This window comes from Sinocyclocheilus rhinocerous, unplaced genomic scaffold, assembly GCF_001515625.1.
Source record: "Sinocyclocheilus rhinocerous isolate Xijiao unplaced genomic scaffold, SAMN03320098_v1.1 scaffold6109, whole genome shotgun sequence".
Taxonomy (NCBI): Eukaryota; Metazoa; Chordata; class Actinopteri; order Cypriniformes; family Cyprinidae; genus Sinocyclocheilus; species Sinocyclocheilus rhinocerous.
In genome coordinates this window covers 90,556-112,191 of record NW_015652272.1, presented here as the reverse complement: position 1 = coordinate 112,191, position 21,636 = coordinate 90,556, and the positions used below count along the sequence as shown (strand labels likewise).

Sequence of the window (21,636 nt, the reverse complement as noted above, 5' to 3'; positions counted from 1 at the left end):
CCACATCAGATCACAAAAGGAAGCATTTGACTGGTGTTGTGGAGTAAAAAGTTTATAATGTTCTCTTTTGTTGGACGACAGGTTTAGAAACACTTCTCATTGCAAGTCATTACAAGTGAAGATATTTGGCGTGTGTTGCTTTTTCAAATGCATGTTATAAGCGGGGAGGCGTTTCCTCATCTCAGCGTGTAAACTAACTGGCACACAAACAGAGCCAATTCAGAGAGAAATAAAACACAGAAATTATTTCAACGCAAAACCGATAAACCGCAATTCACAATCGCATATTGAACCGTGGATGTCGTACCGAACGGTTCAATATTATATTGAGAATTGTGACATCCCTAGTTTCTACTGTAGGTGGTTGATAAGGTGTTCTGAGTGGTTGCTAGGGGGTTGCTAAATTGTTCTGGGAAGTTTCTAAGTGGTTGCTAAGTTGTCCTGGGAGGGTTGTAGGTGGTTGCTAGGAAGTTGCTAAGGTGTTCTAGGAGGTTACTACAGTAGGTCGTTGATAGGGCGTTCTGGGTGGTTTCTAAGGAGTTCTTGGTGGTTTCTAGGAGGTTGTTAAGATGTTCTGAGTGGTTGCTAGGAGGTTGCTAAGGTGTGCTGGAAGGTTACTACAGCAGGTGGTTGATAAGGTGTTCTGAGTGGTTGCTAGGGGGTTGCTAAATTGTTCTGGGAAGTTTCTAAGTGGTTGCTAAGTTGTCCTGGGAGGGTTGTAGGTGGTTGCTAGGAAGTTGCTAAGGTGTTCTAGGAGGTTACTACAGTAGGTCGTTGATAGGGTGTTCTGGGTGGTTTCTAAGGAGTTCTGGGTGGTTTCTAGGAGGTTGCTAAGGTGTTCTGGAAGTTTACTACAGTAGGTGGTTGTTAACGTGTTCTGAGTGGTTTCTAGGGAGTTGCTAAATTGTTCTGGGAAGTTTCTAAGTGGTTGCTAAGTTGTCCTGGGAGGGTTGTAGGTGGTTGCTAGGAGGTTGCTAAAGTGTTCTAGGAGGTTACTACAGTAGGTCGTTGATAGGGTGTTCTGGGTGGTTTCTAAGGAGTTCTGGGTGGTTTCTAGGAGGTTGCTAAGGTGTTCTGGAAGTTTACTACAGTAGGTGGTTGTTAACGTGTTCTGAGTGGTTGCTAGGGAGTTTGCTAAATTGTTCTGGGAAGTTTCTAAGTGGTTGCTAAGTTGTCCTGGTAGGGTTTGTATGTGGTTGCTAGGAGGTTGCTAAGTCGTCCTGGGAGGGTTGTAGGTGGTTGCTAGGAGGTTGCTAAGTTGTGGAAGGTTACTACTGTAGGTGGTTGATAAGGTGTTCTGAGTGGTTGCTAGGGGGTTGCTAAATTGTTCTGGGAAGTTTCTAAGTGGTTGCTAAGTTGTCCTGGTAGGGTTGTAGGTGGTTGCTAGGAGGTTGCTAAGTCGTCCTGGGAGGGTTGTAGGTGGTTGCTAGGAGGTTGCTAAAGTGTTCTAGGAGGTTACTACAGTAGGTCGTTGATAGGGTGTTCTGGGTGGTTTCTAAGGAGTTCTGGGTGGTTTCTAGGAGGTTGCTAAGATGTTCCGAGTGGTTGCTAGGAGGTTGCTAAGGTGTTGTGGGAGGTTACTACAGTGGGTCGCTGATAGGGTGTTCTGGGTGGTTTCTAAGGATTTCTGGGTGGTTGCTAGGAGGTTGCTAAGGTGTTCTGGAAGGTTACAGGTGGTAGATAAGGTGTTCTGAGTGGTTGCTAGGGGGTTGCTAAATTGTTCTGGGAAGTTTCTGAGAGGTTGCTAAGTTGTCCTGGGAGGGTTGTTGGTGGTTGCTAGGAGGTTGCTAAGGTGTTCTAGGAGATTACTACAGTAGGTCGTTGATAGGGTGTTCTGAGTGGTTTCTAAGGAGTTCTGGGTGGTTTCTAGGAGGTTGCTAAGATGTTCTGAGTGGTTGCTAGGAGGTTGCTAAGGTGTTCTTGAAGGTTACTACAGCAGGTTGTTGATAAGGTGTTCTGAGTGGTTGCTAGGGGGTTGCTTAGGTGCTTGTTGTTGTTGCTAGGATGTTGCTAAGGTCTTCTGTATGGTTTCTAGGTGGCTTGTCTGCAGCACAAATGCTTTAGGATGACACACACTCACACACACACACACACAGACACACACACACACACACACCCTCAACTTTAATACTTACAGTAATGCTAGAGGTCATTAACCCTACATTTGAGCAATCGTAGCAGTGACGTTTGCTTAGCAACCCCCAGAATATGTCATTTATCTGGCAGATTGTGCTGTGCTGGTATTTTATCAGAAGCTCCTCCTGTGTTAAAACTCAATAGTGTCATTAGCTTTCATGGGCTCTTAATGTTTTCTGGAGTGCATTATTTCATTAGCGAGGCCTCGAGTGTCCCTGAAGAGTGTTATTGCTCCGACTGAAGGGAGCTCCAGATAAACCGGATGAGCATCAATCACGAGGCTCCGCCCTCGATTATAATGGGCTCAGATGCAGCAGCTTCCTGCGGACGGCTGAGGGGCGAGTGGGACCAGAGCTGCACCGCTGTGACTTGCTGCTAATGAATGTAAATAATTGGTGCTCTTAATTGAAGGAGAGGTCTTCATGAAGTCAAAATTAGAAGAGAGAGAAAAATTGATGAAAGGAGAGAGATATTATCTTACAATGATGATAGAGGAGTCAGTTCTGCAATGCTCATTATCTATCTATCTATCTATCTTTCTATCCATCCACCTAAGCTTCTTCTGTCGTTCTGTCCATCCATCCATTCATCTGTCATTCTGTATATCGTTCTATCATTCAATATGTCTATCCATCCATCATCCATCCTTCTGTCGTTCTTTCCATCCATCCATCCATCCATCCTTCTGTCGTTCTTTCCATCCAACCATCCATCCTTCCATCCATCTGTCATTCTGTCTATCGTTCTATCATTCAATATATGTATGCATCCATCCATCGTTCTGTCGTTCTTTCCATCCATCTATCCACCGTTCTGTCATTCTGCCCATCCATCCACCCATCCATTTATTGTTTTGTCATTCTGTCCATCCATCCATCATTCTGTCATTCTATCTATCATTCTGTCCATCCATCCATCCACCGTTCTGTCTATCCATCATCCATCCATTGTTCTGTCTATCATTCTATCCATCCATCCATCTATCTATTGTTCATTCTATGTTTGGCTCCGCCCCCTGCTGCTCTCACACACCTCATGTATCCTCCCCACCCTCAGGTGAGCTCCCCCTGCCACACCAGAACCACAACAAACCAGCACGGCTTCCTCTGTCCTTTAAACCTGACGGCACACGCCACGCTTAACCACGTCCAGAGAGCACAGCTTATTATTTTCTTGGCCTGAGGTGCTGGGAATGTAATATTAGTGTTTTTGCAGTCACACGTACAGTATGAATTGGAAATGCAACATGGAAAAATGCATTTAAGTAGCAGAATTAGTCCAAAAGTCACATCAAATGAGCCCACAAACTGGCCCAATTAGGTAAATGTGCTGTGCTCAGGTGGAATCGACTCATCATTTTCAGCATGAATGGGATCAAATACATCATGCTTGTTTTTTTAACCCCCATGAACCGGACATGAAGCCCCTGGTGTTGGGATGGTGCCGTGGATTCAAGGCCAGCTGATAGAGCGTCTCATCTCACATATTGAAATGCCACGCTGGTGGCCGAGCCGTGATTTATTCCTCTGTGGGTCCTTGGCTTTCCTGCAGAGAGGGAATATGAGCATACAGCATTTTATTGTGGCTCAGGTGAGGTGAAGAGAGATGGGCTAGTACTTTAGTGAGCGATGATAAAACTGGTGAGAAAATCCAACAGACTTACATTGAATATCATTGAGACTTGAGGGTGCAGGGTTACTATCGTTAATGAAAATTAAAATATAAAGATGGAATAAAATAAAATATTAAATGAAAAACTTAAAACTAAACAAAAATTATTAACTAAAATAAGTTGACATTCAAGCACTAAAATTATTAACTGGGAAAATTTTTTCAAATGAACTAAAACTTGTTATGTATATATTATAAAAATGATATATTATTATAAAAATGACAAAAACATGTAAAAAAAAAAAAACTTAAATTGAAATAAAACCAAAACTGCAAATAAAAAAATAAAACCTAATTAAAAATATTATATTTTATAAATAATATTAAAATAACACTGGACGTTATGATCAGCGTCCTCCTGCTGTAACATCGCTGAAATGACAAACGGTAACCTCCTAAAATCTCTGAATCTCTCTGGATCAAGCTCACATGCTGTTTCTGTCACAACAGATTCTGTGACCCAAATAGAATTTTTATACTGTACAGACCGTATTTTCTATTGCCCTACACCAACCCTACCCCTCACAGGAAACTTTCTGCATTTTTAGATTTTCAAAAAACTTCATTCTGTATGATTTATAAGCTTTTGTACCCGTGGGGACCACAATTTAGGTCCCCACGTGACGCGAGTCCCCATGAGTCTGTGTGTAGTCAGGTTTAAGTCCCCACCAGGATATATAAACCAGTACACACACACACACAATTGTTACAAGTTGTTAACGAAATATTAAATAACAGGGTTTCACTCATACTGTAGGTTTGGTTCAGTATCACTTGCTCTACTATAATGTTCCCTCTAACTGTACAAGTTAAAGTTCACTTGTCCAGGCCGTGTGACGCTCCAGTATTGACCAGCGCTGTGTGAGTTCACTGGACTCTGAGCCGGAAGGTTTGATTTTACAGTAGTTAAAATAACACATTGATCTTTGGCCCTGCGCTTTCAGTGGGATTCTGGGTCACCTGAATTACGGCAGGTTTATTGCTCGTCGTGGCCAACAGGCCTGTTTCTGACGCTAAATCTTTGACTAGGAATCACTAAACACAAACGTTCTGATCAATGAAACATCACAACACAACAGCGCTCCTTAAAAATACAACCTAAGCCACAAAACATAATGTTTCTCTTCAGTTTGTGACCCAGTAGCACACATCTGTTTCCCAGAGACTTCTCAAATGGGTTTTAAGCTTCAACTTTGTCTCAAAAATGCATTGAGAAAAAGTTGAGCTCACACTGAGATCTGACTTGATTGCAGGCTTTGTTTTCCATAGAGTTCTGTTTTGTCTCAAAAATGCATTGATAAATATCTGAGTTCATATTGAGATATTTGACTTGATTGCAGGTTTTGGTTTACAACTCTCAATTTTGTCTCAAAAATTTATTGAGAAATATTTGAGTTCATATTGAGATCTGATTCAATTGCAGGCTTTGGTTTTTATAGAGTTCTCAGTTTTGTCTCAAAAATGCATTGAGAAATATCTGAGTTCATATTGAGATCTGTTTTGATTGCAGTTTTTGGTTTTGAACTCTCAATTTTGTCTCAAATATTTATTGAGAAATGTTTGAGTTCATATTGAGACCTGACGGAATTGCAGAGTTCTCAACTTTATTTAAAATATGTAATGAGAAATATTTGAGTTCATATTGAGATTTGACTCGATTTCAACCCTTTTTAGGATTCTCATGTTTGTCTCAAAGTTCTGAGAAATATCTGAGTTCATATTGAGACACTTGACGTTATTGCAGATTTTGGTTTATAACTTTTAATTTTGTTTAAAAAATTTAATTGAGAAATATTTGAGTTCATATTGAGATCTGATTCGATTGCAGGCTTTGGTTTTTATAGAGTTTTCAGTTTTGTCTCAAAAATGCACTGAGAAATATCTGAGTTCATATTGAGATCTGTTTTGATTGCAGTTTTTGGTTTTGAACTCTCAATTTTGTCTGAAAAATCTATTGAGAAATATTTGAGTTCATATTGAGATATTTGACTTGATTGCAGGTTTTGGTTTTGAACTCTCAATTTTGTCTCAAAAATTTATTGAGAAATATTTGAGTACATATTGAAATATTTGACTTGATTGCAGGTTTTGGTTTTGAACTCTCAATTTTGTCTCAAAAATGTATTGAGAAATATTTGAGTTCATATTGAGATCTGATTCGATTGCAGTCTTTGGTTTTTATAGAGTTCTCAACATTATCTCATAAATTTGAGAAATGTTTGAGTTCATATTGAGACCTGACGGAATTGCAGAGTTCTCAAATTTATTTAAAATATGTAATGAGAAATATTTGAGTTCATATTGAGATTTGACTCGATTTCAACCCTTTTTTAGGATTCTCATGTTTGTCTCAAAGTTCTGAGAAATATCTGAGTTCATATTGAGACACGACGTGATTGCAGGTTTTGGTTTATAACTTTTAATTGTGTTTCAAAAATTGATTGAGAAATATTTGAGTTTATATTGAGATCTGATTTGATCTCGGGCTTTGGTTTTTATAGAGTTCTCAATTTTGTCTCAAAACTGCATTGAAAAATATATGTAAGAGACACACGTGAGATTACTGGTGTATCAGGAGAAACATCTGAGACACAGTCTCCATTTGCCCTCTGTTTAACTTCATTGGTGGAGAAACATTTGAGACATCCCAGAGATCTCCTATAGGGTGTTTCTTACGTGTTTTACTCCTGATCTTACATAAATAGATGATGCTGGTCTGTGTCCTGAGACATTAAACGCTTGAGCGTCCCTGTGCTGTTGTATCGAATGACCCGATGGGCCTTTAGCCGTCGCCTGCGGCTCAAAATAGCTGCTACTGTTGGTAACCATCAGTGTTTTTTTCATAGACAGATCTGTGTGTCTTTTGCCATCAGTTTGCAGTTTTAGTCTTTTAAACAGTTCTAGATGAATAAGAAATGATCTGTTTGGATTTTTCTGATATTCTGGCCAAGAATCTTCCACTTAAACATGAAGTGACTGTTTGACTGATATATAAGTGACCAACACAGTTTTGCATTTATGTGGCATTTAGAGGTGGATTTATCTGAAATAGGTGGTAGCAAAATAATAGACAAGCTTGGGGGAAAAATAATTTATTTAAATTATATATAAAAAATAGATAATGCTGTAAATTATTGTAAAGAAAACAAAAGCAGAAAATATGTGTATATTTTTTATCACTGATTCTGCTGTCCAAAAGTAATAAGTACTGGTTATTTGGTAATAGTTAACAGTAAGGTTTCATTTGTTAACCACATACTTTTACCTTAGTTAATTTTACTAATGCATTTTAAAAACCAAAAGTTGTATCTGTTTGTTAGTTAATGCCTTGTGAACTAACCAGGGTTATTATATAATTTGTTGATTAATATTAGGCTTAATGAAGTTAAAATAATGGCACCTTTGCAAATAAATGTAAACAAATAGACACTACTGTTCAAAAGTTGGAGGTCAGCAGGATTTTTTGAAGAAATAAATGCTTTTATTCAGCAAGGATACATTAGACAGTGTTATTTTAGAATCATTGTGATACTATTATAGTATTCATCAGGGTTATAACTGAAACTAAAACCATAAAAAATTGTTAATTTAAATAAAATAAACTTTAACTGAAATAACATATATATAAAAAATGTATTTTATTTCAGATAGATGCCAAGACTACATTTCATGTAGACTATAAGGACATAAACAAATCAACATAAAAAAATTTAAATAAAGAAAAGAAAGCAAAATAACCCTGTTTTTATTAAAATTTTCAGTTAGTTTTTTATTTTTACATTTTCTGTTTTCATTGATCAATCTGATTTATTTCATGTCATTTTTGTTTTTATTCATTTTATTTCAGTTTTAGTTTAGTTATTTTAGTACATTAAGTTAAACTAAATGAAAATGATAAATATTGCCTTGGAAGCTAGCTGTAATAAAATTACTGTAATAAAAATGTTTTTTTTTTTTTCAAATTTTATTTTGGTTGGCATTTATTTTATTTTAAGTAATGAAAATGTTTGTAGATTTTTTTTATGGATTTATGGATTTAATACACATATATAAAACTATAATAACCCTGGCATTAAATTGATCAAAAGTAACACTAATGTTCAGTAAATTATTATGTTTTTTATTGTTCATCTGTCTGTGAATCCTGAAAAATAATGGTTTCCACAAAAATATAATGCAGCACGACTGTTTTCAACATTGATAATAATCAGAAATGTTTCTTGTGCAGCAAATCAGCATATTAGAATGATTTCTGAAGATCATGTGACACTGAAGATTGGAGTAATGATGCTGAAAATACAGCTTTGATCACAGAAATAAATTACAGTTTAACAGATATTCACATAGTACACAGTTATTTTAAATAGTAATAATATTTCACATTTTTGCAGCATTCTTGATCAAATAAATCCAGCCTTAGTGAGCAGGAAAGATCTTACTAACCCCAAACTTTCAGTATACAGTATTTTGATAGTCCAGTCACTCAGATTCGGATGACAGATGTGTGTCTGTAAACACAGCCAGAGGGGAGGTGATCTGATCTCGCTCTGATTCTCTTTAACTAGTAGAGTTTCCTAATGCAAACATCACTGTAACTGTCAAGCATAAATGCAGTATTTCAATGTGAAGCACAATGTGCATCGAGTACAAAATCAGTGCCGGTGAGTTTTGTGCAGTCAAACCCCACGCACTCTTTGCAAGCATCTACAGCAGCAATTTAGCAATATGTCATGTTTACAAGAGCTGATGTTAATTTAGTCTGTAATTAACCTTTGAGCGGTGCAGCGCTGCCGTCACTCTGATATTTGTGACTCTGAAGTGAGGTTTGCATCAGCAGCAGCAGCTCTCAGGAACAATGCCACGCCGTGTGATTGAACATGTGACCCCAGAACTCGCCTTTGTGCAGGTGACCGAAACAATGTGCTGCTATGGCAACAGTTTTGGCCCACAGACAGCCGATAGGGCAGCTGCATGCTCTGAATCAGACTCTCTCACATGTGCATTTGGGTTTGTTTGTATGACATCATGGGTTTTAGTGTTGAATGTTGTGAATGTTTACTGTAGCTCAACTCTTGCTAATGCAAATGTACATATTCTCTCTGGATGCATTTTATTTCATGCATTCAAAATACTAGACATTTATTATTTCTCATTTTGCATTGATGGCATACATTGTTATTTTACTTCGTGCATTCAAATACTAGACATTTACATTATTTCTGCAGCGTATGACTTACATTGCATTGAAGATATTTTTATTTCATTTCATGCATTCAGATACTAGACATTTACACTATTTCTTACATCGCATTGAAGATATACTTTTTAAATTTTTTATTAATGCATTCAAGTACTAGATTTTTTATATTATTTCTTATATTGCATTGAAGATATAATGTTTTTATTTTATTTAATCAATTTAAATACTAGACTTTTATATTATTTCTTACATTGCATTGAACATAGTTTAAAAAAAATATGAATCCATTCAAATAATATATTTTTATATTATTTCTTACATTGCATTGAAGATATAATTTTTTTTATTTTATTTAATCAATTTAAATACTAGACTTTTATATTATTTCTTACATTGCATTGAACATACAGTTTTTTTTTAAAATATTAATGCATTCAAATGATAGATTTTTATATTATTTCCTACATTGCATTGAAGACATGATTTTTTAAAATTTTACTTAATGCATTTAAATACTAGACTTTTACATTATTTTTTACATTGCATTGAAGATGTATATTTGTTATTTTATGCATTCAGTATTGGGTAGAAATTGCTTTTTGTGAGTTCAAAGTATTAAAATCAGAAACTAAGAAACTAATGTAATTTTATTGGTAATAAAATTGTAAACCAAGAAGAACGTTCAGTAATTGTAATTATAGTATTTAATTATATATAATTATTTTAATACATTTTCTTTATTTTAAAACATTGAAAGTTATCAGATTTGTCATTATGCTTAAATAAGACTCAACAAAGTTGGAAATAAGCTAACAATGATTTCTATTCACGAACCAGCCAGGGTCTTCATGATGTTGCATAATCTGGATATATTGTAAAATATGTCTGTATTTTGCTTCAGAAAAATGACATTTCTGTGAAATCTGTGAATGAAGCATTTTGTAAGCGTTGTTTTGTGAGACGTCTCGCACGTGTAATTGGACTGTCCTCGGGGAAGGGGATTCCGAGCGTCAGACTTTTAATCATTTTGATTGGCTTCTTTCATTCATGAACTGCAGCCGAACAATTACTGGCAGGAAATTGCAGCTGCTTACGACGCTGGAGTTGATTATAAGAGCACCGGCACTCGGAGCGCATCTAATCAAACACACACACACACACACACACTGTCCATTGAACGCGGGCCTGTCGCCCCCCTCGGAGCGTGTAGGTGGTAGATGTGACATTTAAAACCAGTTCCACATCTCACCTGCTGTTTACAGGCCTCACAGTCACAAAACAGCCCCGTGTCACGGTACATGAGACCTTTACACAAGAACTCCATCCTGACTTGGATTTGAAATGTGACGCTTATTTTGAACAGCTATAGAAGTCGACTGCTTACACGCAGTAGAATAGAAGAATAAAGTCAAGTGCTTTGAGGAATAGTTAGAGGACTCTGTCATCGTTTACCCACACCTCTTCTGCGCCACACAACAGATGTAATGCTGTTCACTCTCATAGCGTGACTGTATTTCACATGATGATGATGAAAGTCTTTAGGGTTTTGAGCAGTGGTTAAAAATGAAGATGTAAGCTAAAATTGTATTTCTTGTTTTAATTTGTTTCTTTGACAGATATAATTTTTACTTAAGAACAAGGTTCCCATTGTATGAGATAAATTTAAAAGTGTGATTTCTGGACCTGGAAAGTAATTAAAATTAAAATTACAATTAAAATTATTTGCATAAAATTTTTAAATAAAAAATAGAAGTTAAATTTCAACTTATTTCATTGTTTATATATAATTTCTATGTTTATATATAAATAAGTAATTAAAATGTGTGTGTGAGTGTACACATATGTATATATCAACTTGATTTTATATATTTTTATATATATAAATTACAGTTGTTAAAAAACTATATATATATATATATATATTCTTTTTATAATAAATAATAAAAATACATTTTGAAAAAAAGATCAAATGTGATCAAACAACCAATCACAGCGCACCACTCCACGCACTCTAGACAGTAATGGCGGCGCTTTGAATACACCCGGCTTCCTAGTTTTCCTCATCTATTTTGTACTTTGTGATCAACAAACAAACTTAGGGCTGCACGATAAACCGCATGTGATTGTCATGCGCATCTCAGAGCCGTAGATCACTGCTATATCGCGTTCATAATCGCAGATGAGTCGCATTCGATTATGAACGCGATATTGCGTAGCTTGTCAGTGTAAGTGTTTTTATTTATGCCATTAATGTTTTTGTTACTAGTCAACTAAATGAATGTAACATGGCAAAGATGAATGCACTTTTGGAAGTTGAATGTAAAGGAAATATCATTTTGGAATTTCTGTGGTTTAATGTGATATTGTTGTTCATGTATGTTCATGATGAAATTTTCTTTTATTGTTGTAATTAATTTATAGCATTAACAAGTTGACCCGTTGAATTCATTTTGGAGCGATGACTGACTGAATGTATTTTTAGTCCAGTGCCTGCATATAAGATTAGTATTGACCAAGTTCAGAGGCTGTCATATGTGGATCAACTTACTATATATATATAGTAAGTATATATATATATTCTTTTTTATAATAAACAATAAAAATAAATTTTATACATTTTTTCAAGCTCTAAAATGTTTTAGCTAGTAGAAATTACTATTTGTGAATACAATTTTTTTATTTTTTATGAAATAAAACAAAATCATAAACTAGAAACGTCAAAGAAATTCATTGGTAGTCAAAAGTGTAAACCACGAAGAACATTCAGTTATTGGAATTATGGATATATATTTCCATTTCTGGATTCTGTAAATAAAAAGTTTGAAAATGAGCAGAATTGTGATTATAGCAGAAGCTTTGTTATAAATCAGAAATATCTTCAAAAAGCTTGAAAAATGCTGGTTTAGAGTTTATAAATGAAATCTCCTGAATGCTGTACTGCTTCTCTCTTCAGGTCTTGAACCTCTTCTTGGCGTTGCTCCTGAGCTCCTTCAGCGCAGACAACCTCTCATCTCCGGATGAGGACGGCGAAATGAACAACCTGCAGATCGCCATCGCTCGCATCCAGCGTGGGATGCTGTGGCTCCGGCAGGCACTCTGCGACTTCTTCAACGGGGCACTCTGCGGCTTCTTCAACGGGAACTTCAAGCGGCGCCGGCAGAAGGCCAAGGAGGCCAAAGCCATGCTGAAGCTGAAGAGACTGAGCCAGCAGACGCACTGGGCCGAGGGCAACGGGACAGCCGTCATCGAGCGCGCCGCGGAGGACGACAGCTACATGACCAACCCCAACCTCACCATCAGCGTCCCCATCGCGCCTGGAGAGTCCGACCTGGAGTTCCCCGAGGAAGATGACGAGGAGGAGGAGGAGGAGGAAGATGAGACCAGCGAGAGCTCAGAGGAGGAGGGAGAGGAGACCAAACCAGTGAGTGAATGAAGCTGAATCATGCACACTTACAGCAGCATGTTGTGGATGTATTGGCAGCAGCAAGTCTCGGTACTCAGCAGCAGCAGCGTAGCAAATCTATTCCGCCAAGACCAAATACATTAACATTGTCATATCCATCACCATGCTAAAATCTTCAGAGCGTTATCATGATTGAATTATTGTTAACTGAATCTAAAGCCATAAGAAAACATTTCGTTAACTGAGAAAAAAATAAATACAAATAAAAAAAAAATATATATATATACACAGTACAAAACTAAAACTTATTTCAGACAATTGCCGAGGAAACATTTCTTATTTCCTATCGGACTGCGCCATCTAGAGTTTCATGCCAGAACTCTGTATTTAGGTTTACTTGATGTACTAAAATAAATAAAAATGAAATAAAAATGAATAAAAACTATGTAGACATATTTAAAATGTCACAAAATGAAAACTAAAATTGAAATGAAAACAGAAAATAGAAAATAGAAAAATAAAAACTGATTCAAAATATTGACAAAAACTATAAGAGTATATCAATAATACTAAAATAACACTGGCTCAATGAATATGACACAATTTGAAATACAGCATGATTTTGGAGCAATGCTATATTAGTATTATTTATATGCTATTATTTAAATGTATTTTAGTTTCTATTAATAATTTGAATTAGATTTATTTTTATATTGTCAGTTTTTTTAACTTTACTTAAAATTTTAGTGTATATATATATATATATATGTATATATATACACTTTAATTTTGCCAATGTAAACAATATATTTTATATTTTCAGTTTTCATGTTAGTTTAAATTTTAGGATTTTTTTATTTTTAGTAATATTACATGCTTTTGTCACTTTAATTTTGTCAAGCTAAACAGTTATTTTTATATTTTCAGTTTTAATGTTAATTTTATTTTAATTTTTAGTATGTTTATTTTTAGTAGTTTCATGTCACTTTAGGTAAGCTAAACAGTTTTATATATATATTTTTCATTTCATTTGAATTTTTCTTTATTTTTTTCTATTTTTAGTAATTTTGTTATGTACTTCTGTCACTTATTGTTTTCCCCCCTCTTAATATTACTATTCAGGTTTAATTTAGTTTTAGTTTGTATTTATTTCCAGTAATTTTAGTGCTTCAACCTAAACTAATTACAGTTAGTTGCTGAGGCAACATTTCTAATATTTATATTTGATATTATTTCAGCTTTATTTCAATTAACAAAAATGTTTATAATAGTTTTGGTTATCAATAATAATCCTGTTTGGGAGACTAGAATCCTTATCCTGCATACTATTTGATTCATATTTGATTGTCTGGCTTCTAAACATGTTTATGAAATATTAATTAGTGCTTCAAGACTAGTCACTGGACGTTTCTGAAGTTTTGCATTTAGTTTTTGTTTTTTTAATTGGTTTAGTTTGAGACATTTAGTTGGACGCAAGCAAGATATCGTTGGACTCAAGTGTACTGTACAGTTTGCTTTGTTGTAGTTATGTTTGTTTTCATATTTAGCCATCGTAAACATTGTGTAAAACAATCAAATGCAGTCAAACAGATGCTTGTCTTGTCTAATAATGCGGTCAGTCAGAGAATCTGTAAAATGGAACAGACTTATTATCGAGGGTCGAGTTGTTACATGAGGCTGGATCTATAATATGCTTTAATGTTTATGCGCTCATGAATGTTTGATGTGAGTGATCGTCAGCTTAACGGCACGATAACTCAGCTGCATCGTTTATGGTCCCTAAACATATCGGGTTTCTTAAACTCTCGTCATGTTTTAAGTGCTGCAGCGTGTTTTTGAGGACAGCTGCGTGCAGATGAAGGTGTCCGGATCAGCCGCAGACACAAACTGTTAGCTTCTTCTGTTGGTCTGGCTCTCTTCCTCCGAGCCGTGCGTCTCTGTCTCTTCACCCGGTCAGACGAGGTCGAGCGCACAGAGACTAATAAGTAGCTCTCAGACGAATGGGAATCGCAGTTATGAACACCCACTCGCAACTGCTGTTTTCTCCTGCGTCTTCCTCCAGAGATGTTTTCCCTTCAAAAACAGGCATGTCGTGTCCAGAAATGCTGCTTTGGCAGCTAGCTAAAATAAAATAAGTTTTTAAATTTCATTTTATTTCAGTTAATATTATTTTTTTCAAGTAACAACATTTTTTTATGGTTTTATTTTTATTTTTGGTTAGCTCTCTTCACCCGGTCAGACGAGGTCGAGCGCACAGAGACTAATAAGTAGCTCTCAGACGAATGGGAATCGCAGTTATGAACACCCACTCGCAACTGCTGTTTTCTCCTGCGTCTTCCTCCAGAGATGTTTTCCCTTCAAAAACAGGCATGTCGTGTCCTCATCGGATGTCATGGCCAGATTTATTTGTGTTTCATATGTACATGAGAACATATTGGCCAGCCTGAGTAAAAGGCTTGAGGTTAAATTTTTTTATGGTTTCCAGTTTAGTTAACTATAATAACCCTGTTCCTGTTTGTGGTTAGTCTCAGACTGCTGAAAGCATGATGAACTCTTTAACAGCGAGGCATTTATTAATCGCCGGATCAATTAGACTTAAAGGCATTCTGAGTGAAAGTGCGTGTGATTTTCCCATTCCTTGCGGATCTTTATTCTCTAAGTGCTTTTCTCAGGTCCTCACAGACAGTGACCTGTAAGTGACTGGGATCCTCTCTCTGTTAGAAATGAATCTGGGCCGTGGCGTCCGGCTCGGCTTGTAGTCGCGCACCTGTGACGAAGGAGTTTCATTTTCGTCTCTTTAATCTTTCACTACACCTGTTCTACCTCATTCTGTCCATCTTTTATCTTTTCGTTTAGCTGTTCTTTTATCTTGCGCCGCACCTGTCCTCTCCCACTCGATCTTTCGCTGTCCTTTCTCTCGTATCTCGTGTCGTTTTCCCTCCCGGCACAGATTATCTGGGTTTCCCCGAATCACAAAGCTTGGTAATAGTCCAGAACTTTCTCTCTCTTTAATCATCAGGGATGTGGGAAGCACATGAGGATGTTTGTTCAGAACAGCTTCTATTTCTGGTGTCATTAATTGGGAGTGTTCTGCTTTCTATATAAATACTGATGTAAGAGTGACGCGGATGCCCCGGAGACTTATATTATACTGTACATTAGCATTTCTTCAACATTTGCATTTTCATTTTATAGCTCTGACGAAGGAGTTTCATTTTCGTCTCTTTAATCTTTCACTACACCTGTTCTACCTCATTCTGTCCATCTTTTATCTTTTCGTTTAGCTGTTCTTTTATCTTGCGCCGCACCTGTCCTCTCCCACTCGATCTTTCGCTGTCCTTTCTCTCGTATCTCGTGTCGTTTTCCCTCCCGGCACAGATTATCTGGGTTTCCCCGAATCACAAAGCTTGGTAATAGTCCAGAACTTTCTCTCTCTTTAATCATCAGGGATGTGGGAAGCACATGAGGATGTTTGTTCAGAACAGCTTCTATTTCTGGTGTCATTAATTGGGAGTGTTCTGCTTTCTATATAAATACTGATGTAAGAGTGACGCGGACGCCCCGGAGACTTATATTATACTGTACATTAGCATTTCCTCAACATTTGCATTTTCATTTTATAGCTCTGCGCTCCTACTGTATGACAACTACTGACTCATTTGTGCCTGGTGTTAATTTTAGGAATTAAACAAGGAATTTTATTTATTTACTAAAATCCATAATACTAATATTTATTTATCTGTTTGTTTGTTTATTTTTAGATATTTATAGATATACTAATATTATTATACATTTATTTGTTTGTTTGTTTATAGATAGATAGATTTAGTTACAGTTTGTAGACTGATCCTAATATACATATTTTTTAATTTTTATTATTTGTTTAATTATTTAATTATATATAGTTATACTAATATTTATTTATTTTTATAAATTTTTATAAATGTAATTTAATTTAATTTAATTTATTTATAGGTATAACATGCTAATATACATTTGTTTATTTATACACATACTAATATTAATCTACATTTGTTTGTTTGTTTATAGACACACTAATACAAATAGTTATTGATTGATTGATTGATTGATTGATTGATTGATTGATTGATATAATACTAATATACATGTATTAAATTATTTATAGGTATAGTAATATATGTTTATTTTTTGGTGTACTATTTATTTATTACAGTAATACAAATACTAAAACATTTATTAAATATAGATAAGTATATTAATATTGATTTATATAGTATATGAATATTGATAAGTATATTAATATTGAAGTATATTAAGATAGATAGATAGATATTGATTGATTGAATTATTGACTGATTGATAGATAGACATACTACCAGTAATACTAGTATTTGTGTGCACGTATTTATTTATTTATTTATTTATCGTGCCATTATTTAAATTAAATTTGCATTTTCTCTTACTGACTGATTTGTGTGTTGTTGTCTTTAAGGGATTTGTTTGAGGAGCGTGTGATGTGTGGTTTCGTGTTTGTTGTGTGTTCGTGCGGTTGGTTTTCGCAGCGCTGTAATGTCAGAGCGTCGCCGCTGGGCTCCGAGTCGACAGGATCACACCTGAATCACTGAACACAGCAGACAGACAAACACAAGCAGACACACATGACCCAACCTCACCATCACACACATCACATCAAACCTGAGCGCTCCACATTCACCTGAAGAAACCGCTTCTGCCATAATGCTAACCATCACAGAGAACAGGATGTGGCACAAATGCTGCTAGTGGAGCTTGATTTGTTATAAACCTGGAACATTATTTTAATTGTGCAAGTTTAATAATATCATTGTCCATTACAAGTGTGATATAATTATAAAATACACTTATTGATTGATTGATTTATTTATAGATATAGTAATATTAATATACATTTAATTATTTATTTTATAATATAACAATATTTCCAACAATCCCTTTTTTTGTTCTTCAACACACATCCTGAACAGCGTGATTTAGTATGACACGTTTCACAGTTTCACCTCAAAAATAAGGTCAAAGCCTAATTAGAGCTTGTGTTCCTCAAAAATTCAGCCTGAAACCCGGAAACCATATGGCAACGTGTAGGAGTTTGGCCTCAGTTTCCTGTTTGCTGCTGTCCATCCATCCATCTCCATGTCTTCTCTCTGTCCGTCTCTGTGTGTCTCTGAGTGTCTCTGTCTGTCTCTGCGTGTCTCAGAGTGTCTGTGTGTCTCTGTCTCTGTGTGTTTCTGTGTCTCAGAGTGTCTCGGTGTGTCTCTGTCTCTGTGTGTCTCTCTCAGTGTGTCTCTGTGTGTCTCTGAGTGTCTCTGTCTCTCTCAGTGTGTCTCTGAGTGTCTCTGTGTCTCTCTCAGTGTGTCTCTGTCTCTCTCAGCGTGTCTGTGTGTGTCTCTGCGTGTTTCAGTGTGTCTCTGAGTGTCTTGGTGTGTCTCTGTCTCTCTCAGTGTGTCTATGTGTGTCTCTGTGTATCTCTGCGTGTCTCAATGTGTCTCTGTGTGTCTCAGTGTGTCTCAGTGTGTCTCTGAGTGTCTTGGTGTGTCTCTGTCTCTCTCAGTGTGTCTCTGTGTGTCTCTGAGTGTCTTGGTGTGTCTCTGTCTCTCTCAGTGTGTCTATGTGTGTCTCTGTGTATCTCTGCGTGTCTCAATGTGTCTCTGTGTGTCTCAGTGTGTCTCAGTGTGTCTCTGCGTGTCTTGGTGTGTCTCTGTCTCTCTCAGTGTGTCTCTGAGTGTCTCTGCATGTCTCTGAGTGTCTTGGTGTGTCTCTATCTCTCTCAGTGTGTCTCTGTGTGTCTCTGAGTGTCTTGGTATGTCTCTGTCTCTCTCAGTGTGTCTCTGAGTGTCTTGGTGTGTCTCTGTCTCTCTCAGTGTGTCTCTGTGTGTCTCTGAGTGTCTTGGTGTGTCTCTGTCTCTCTTAGTGTGTCTCTATGTGTCTCTGAGTGTCTTGGTATGTCTCTGTCTCTCTCAGTGTGTCTCTGAGTGTCTTGGTGTGTCTCTGTCTCTCTCAGCGTGTCTCTGAGTGTCTCTGCGTGTCTCAGTGTGTCTCTGAGTGTCTTGGTGTGTCTCTGTCTCTCTCAGCGTGTCTCTGAGTGTCTCTGCGTGTCTCAGTGTGTCTCTGTGTGTCTCTGAGAGTCTTGGTGTGTCTCTGTCTCTGTGTGTCTCTCTGTCTCTCTCAGTGTGTCTCTGTATGTCTCTGCGTGTCTCTGTGCATCTCTGTGTATCTGTCTTTGTGATTCTTTAGAGAAGACTTGAGCTCGTTCTGAGAAACGCCTCATAGTTCAAACTCTGATGACCCATAATTTGCCAGAATTCGATGCGTTTGTTTTTCTGCTCGCTTGCACATTGCTCTACTTGTGCCATTCTCGCTTTGGACATTGTGATGATTTAGACATTTATATGATTACATCACCTGCATATTGCATCAGAGAAACTAGGGCTGCACGATAAATAAAACAACAAACCTGATTTTTTAAAATCTCATTTAAAATTGCAGTCTCAATTTTTTCAGAAAAATCACAATTTTTATTTTTCCCCAAATTGTGCAGATTATTATTATTAATAGTAGTAGTAGTATTTTATGGCCATATTGGTATACAGTATAATAACAAAAGTTTTGCCAAATTGTGCAGCCCTACAAACAACAAACCTGATTAAAAAAAAAAAGCATTTTAAGTTGCATTCGCAGCTTTTATCATAAAAAGTGCAATTAGATTTTTTTCCCCCAAACCATGCGACTCTAATAGAAACTGCATGACAATGTTTTCATCTTGTGTTCATCAGTATGGCCCAGACAGACAGACGACAGTCAGTCAGACAGATCGGATCTCAGGTTTGCCCGGTAATAACTCGGTATGGATGTGTCCTACATCCTGGCTCTAATGGCATCATGTGATTAGATTGTGTTATTAATGTGTTTTTGTGTGACTGACGGACATCAGCTCTCAACAGGTGGAAGTGAAGTGTTTGGATTTGGTTTTTATTGACACTCGTTCGCTTCAGTCTCTGTCGAATCAGCGTGATTAGACGGCCGCTCCGCTGATGGCACTCAAACGGCTCTGATTTCATTAGATTCCAGCGCCGAATGCCACATCCAGGCTCTCGCAGGCCTGCGGGAGGTTATTTATAGGGCTTTTGTGGCCGGTTTGCAGCGCTGGGATTCCTCATGCGCCGCGAGAACCACATGCAAACTTGAGTTTGTGTGCAAGATGAACAAAGCTGCACGCTAATGGGTGTCACGCTTTCTGACACTGACAAAACGCAGCGATATTAAGTGATTGAGTGCTCAGAAAAACTATATCATATTTCACTTCGGTCTCATCAGATCATACAATAGCAGTGAAAACCAGCCCTGAAGCATCAGTAATTGGAGTAAAGGTTGGGTTTATTGTCAGAAGACGACTGAATGACAGCTGCGTGATTTAGGAAATGCTGATAAGTCTGTGTGTTTAAGGATTGCTGGATGGATGTTAAAATCTGATGTTAAGAGAGAATGGAAGCTAAATTGGATTACACTGATACGGATGGGCCAATATCACATATCTGCTTTTGTCTTCTTTTTTTTACTTAAAAAAAAAAAAAAAAATCCTTGAAGTTCCCAGAGCTGCGATTCCCAAAAGATTGCAAGCCTACATAGATTGTAGAGAAAAAACAGGTCATATTTCACCTTAAAATCAAGATAAAAAGTTTGCATTAATATTTTATTTGGCACAAAGGAAATGAAGCCTTTTTAATGACCATGAATTTTTTGTTGCATTGTAAAATTATTTTCATGACAATTAAGCACATTTTTCACAATAAACAAAAAATAAATAAAATTGTAATTAAATATTTTAAGCATTTTTTATTTAATTCAGAAGAAATTAAAATGTGTGAAGTATTTATAAATATAGCAAAATCAAGATAAAACATTGAATTTTATTTTGCACAAAGAATATGAAGCCTATTTTTATGACAATTATTTTTTTTTGACAATTACATTTTTTGCATGACAATCAAGCACACATTTTACAGCTAAAAATATTAAATCTAAATTACTGTATTGTAAAAAAAAAGTTAACAAATTAACAACAAAAAATTTAGATTTTTATGGTTATAGTTTGACAGCCCTTTTTAATTTTATTCAGCATAAAATAAAATATGTAAAGTATTTATCATAATGAATATTTATGTATTCTAAGCATCAAAACAAATATTTTACATTTAAAGTAGTATGAATTTGGTGGGAAAATATGTTTAATTATCATGAAAATAATTTAAACATGCAATATACATGTATTTATTTTATACACTTAGTAATATTTATTTATTTATTTGCTATTTTTATTTTATTTTATACTAATATTTATTTATTTACTTATTTGGTAATATTTATTTTATTTTATTTCATCTTAAATTGTGACCTTGGGTGTGCTCAATCAATATTTTTGATTCATTTTCTTTGAAAGACATTTTAAATGCATATTCTTTGTCAGTGTTTAGAATCAAATGTAAGCATCACAGTCTAATAGACATGAACTACAAGCCACAAAATGCTAGTTTTACTTTCACAGGTGTTTAAATGTTTGTTCCCTGCGTCTCATATTCTCTCAGTTGTTTCTCTTGTGTGGAACAATAGAGCAGCAGTGAAGCATGCAATCATTGTGTGGTCTTTTTATCGTCCTGTGGAAGCCGTGGGCCGGTCTGGTGTTAAATTTCACTGGACACCACACACATGTGTACCACATACACACACACACACACACATGCACACACACACACACACACACAAAGCTTTAAACACTTGCTTCTTCTGCCAAATTCTACATTCAGAATATTAGCCTTTGAGCATATGACATCTGGTGCGGTTTCCACATCACCTTGTATGGACAGTCATTTTGAAGAATTAGACTTTGTTTGTTTGTTTATTTAATAAACATAATAATACTAATTTACATAATGTATACATGTGTTTATTTGTTTGTTTATGTCTTTATTTTATTTACAGAAATACTAATACAATTGTTTATTATTTATTATTTGTATCACTAATTATTTTAGATTTTCAAATTTTTCAAATTTATAATTATTTTATAATTATTAGTTATTTAGATGTAGATATACTAATATTAATATACATTTACTAGTATACATACAAATACAAATTTTTACAATTATTAATTAATTTTTTTATTTATTATTTCTTTTATTTTATATTATTATTATAGACATACTAATAT

The 21,636-nt window shown here is 35.8% G+C and overlaps 1 protein-coding gene across 1 annotated transcript in view; it reads left to right on the top strand.

Moving 5' to 3' along the window:
* Window positions 1-21,636, top strand: part of scn5lab (sodium channel, voltage gated, type V-like, alpha b) — a 132,606-nt gene that overhangs the window by 71,679 nt on the left and 39,291 nt on the right. The window contains 1 exon segment of the mRNA XM_016520084.1: window positions 11,961-12,428. Coding sequence (XP_016375570.1) covers window positions 11,961-12,428 — 468 coding nt within the window.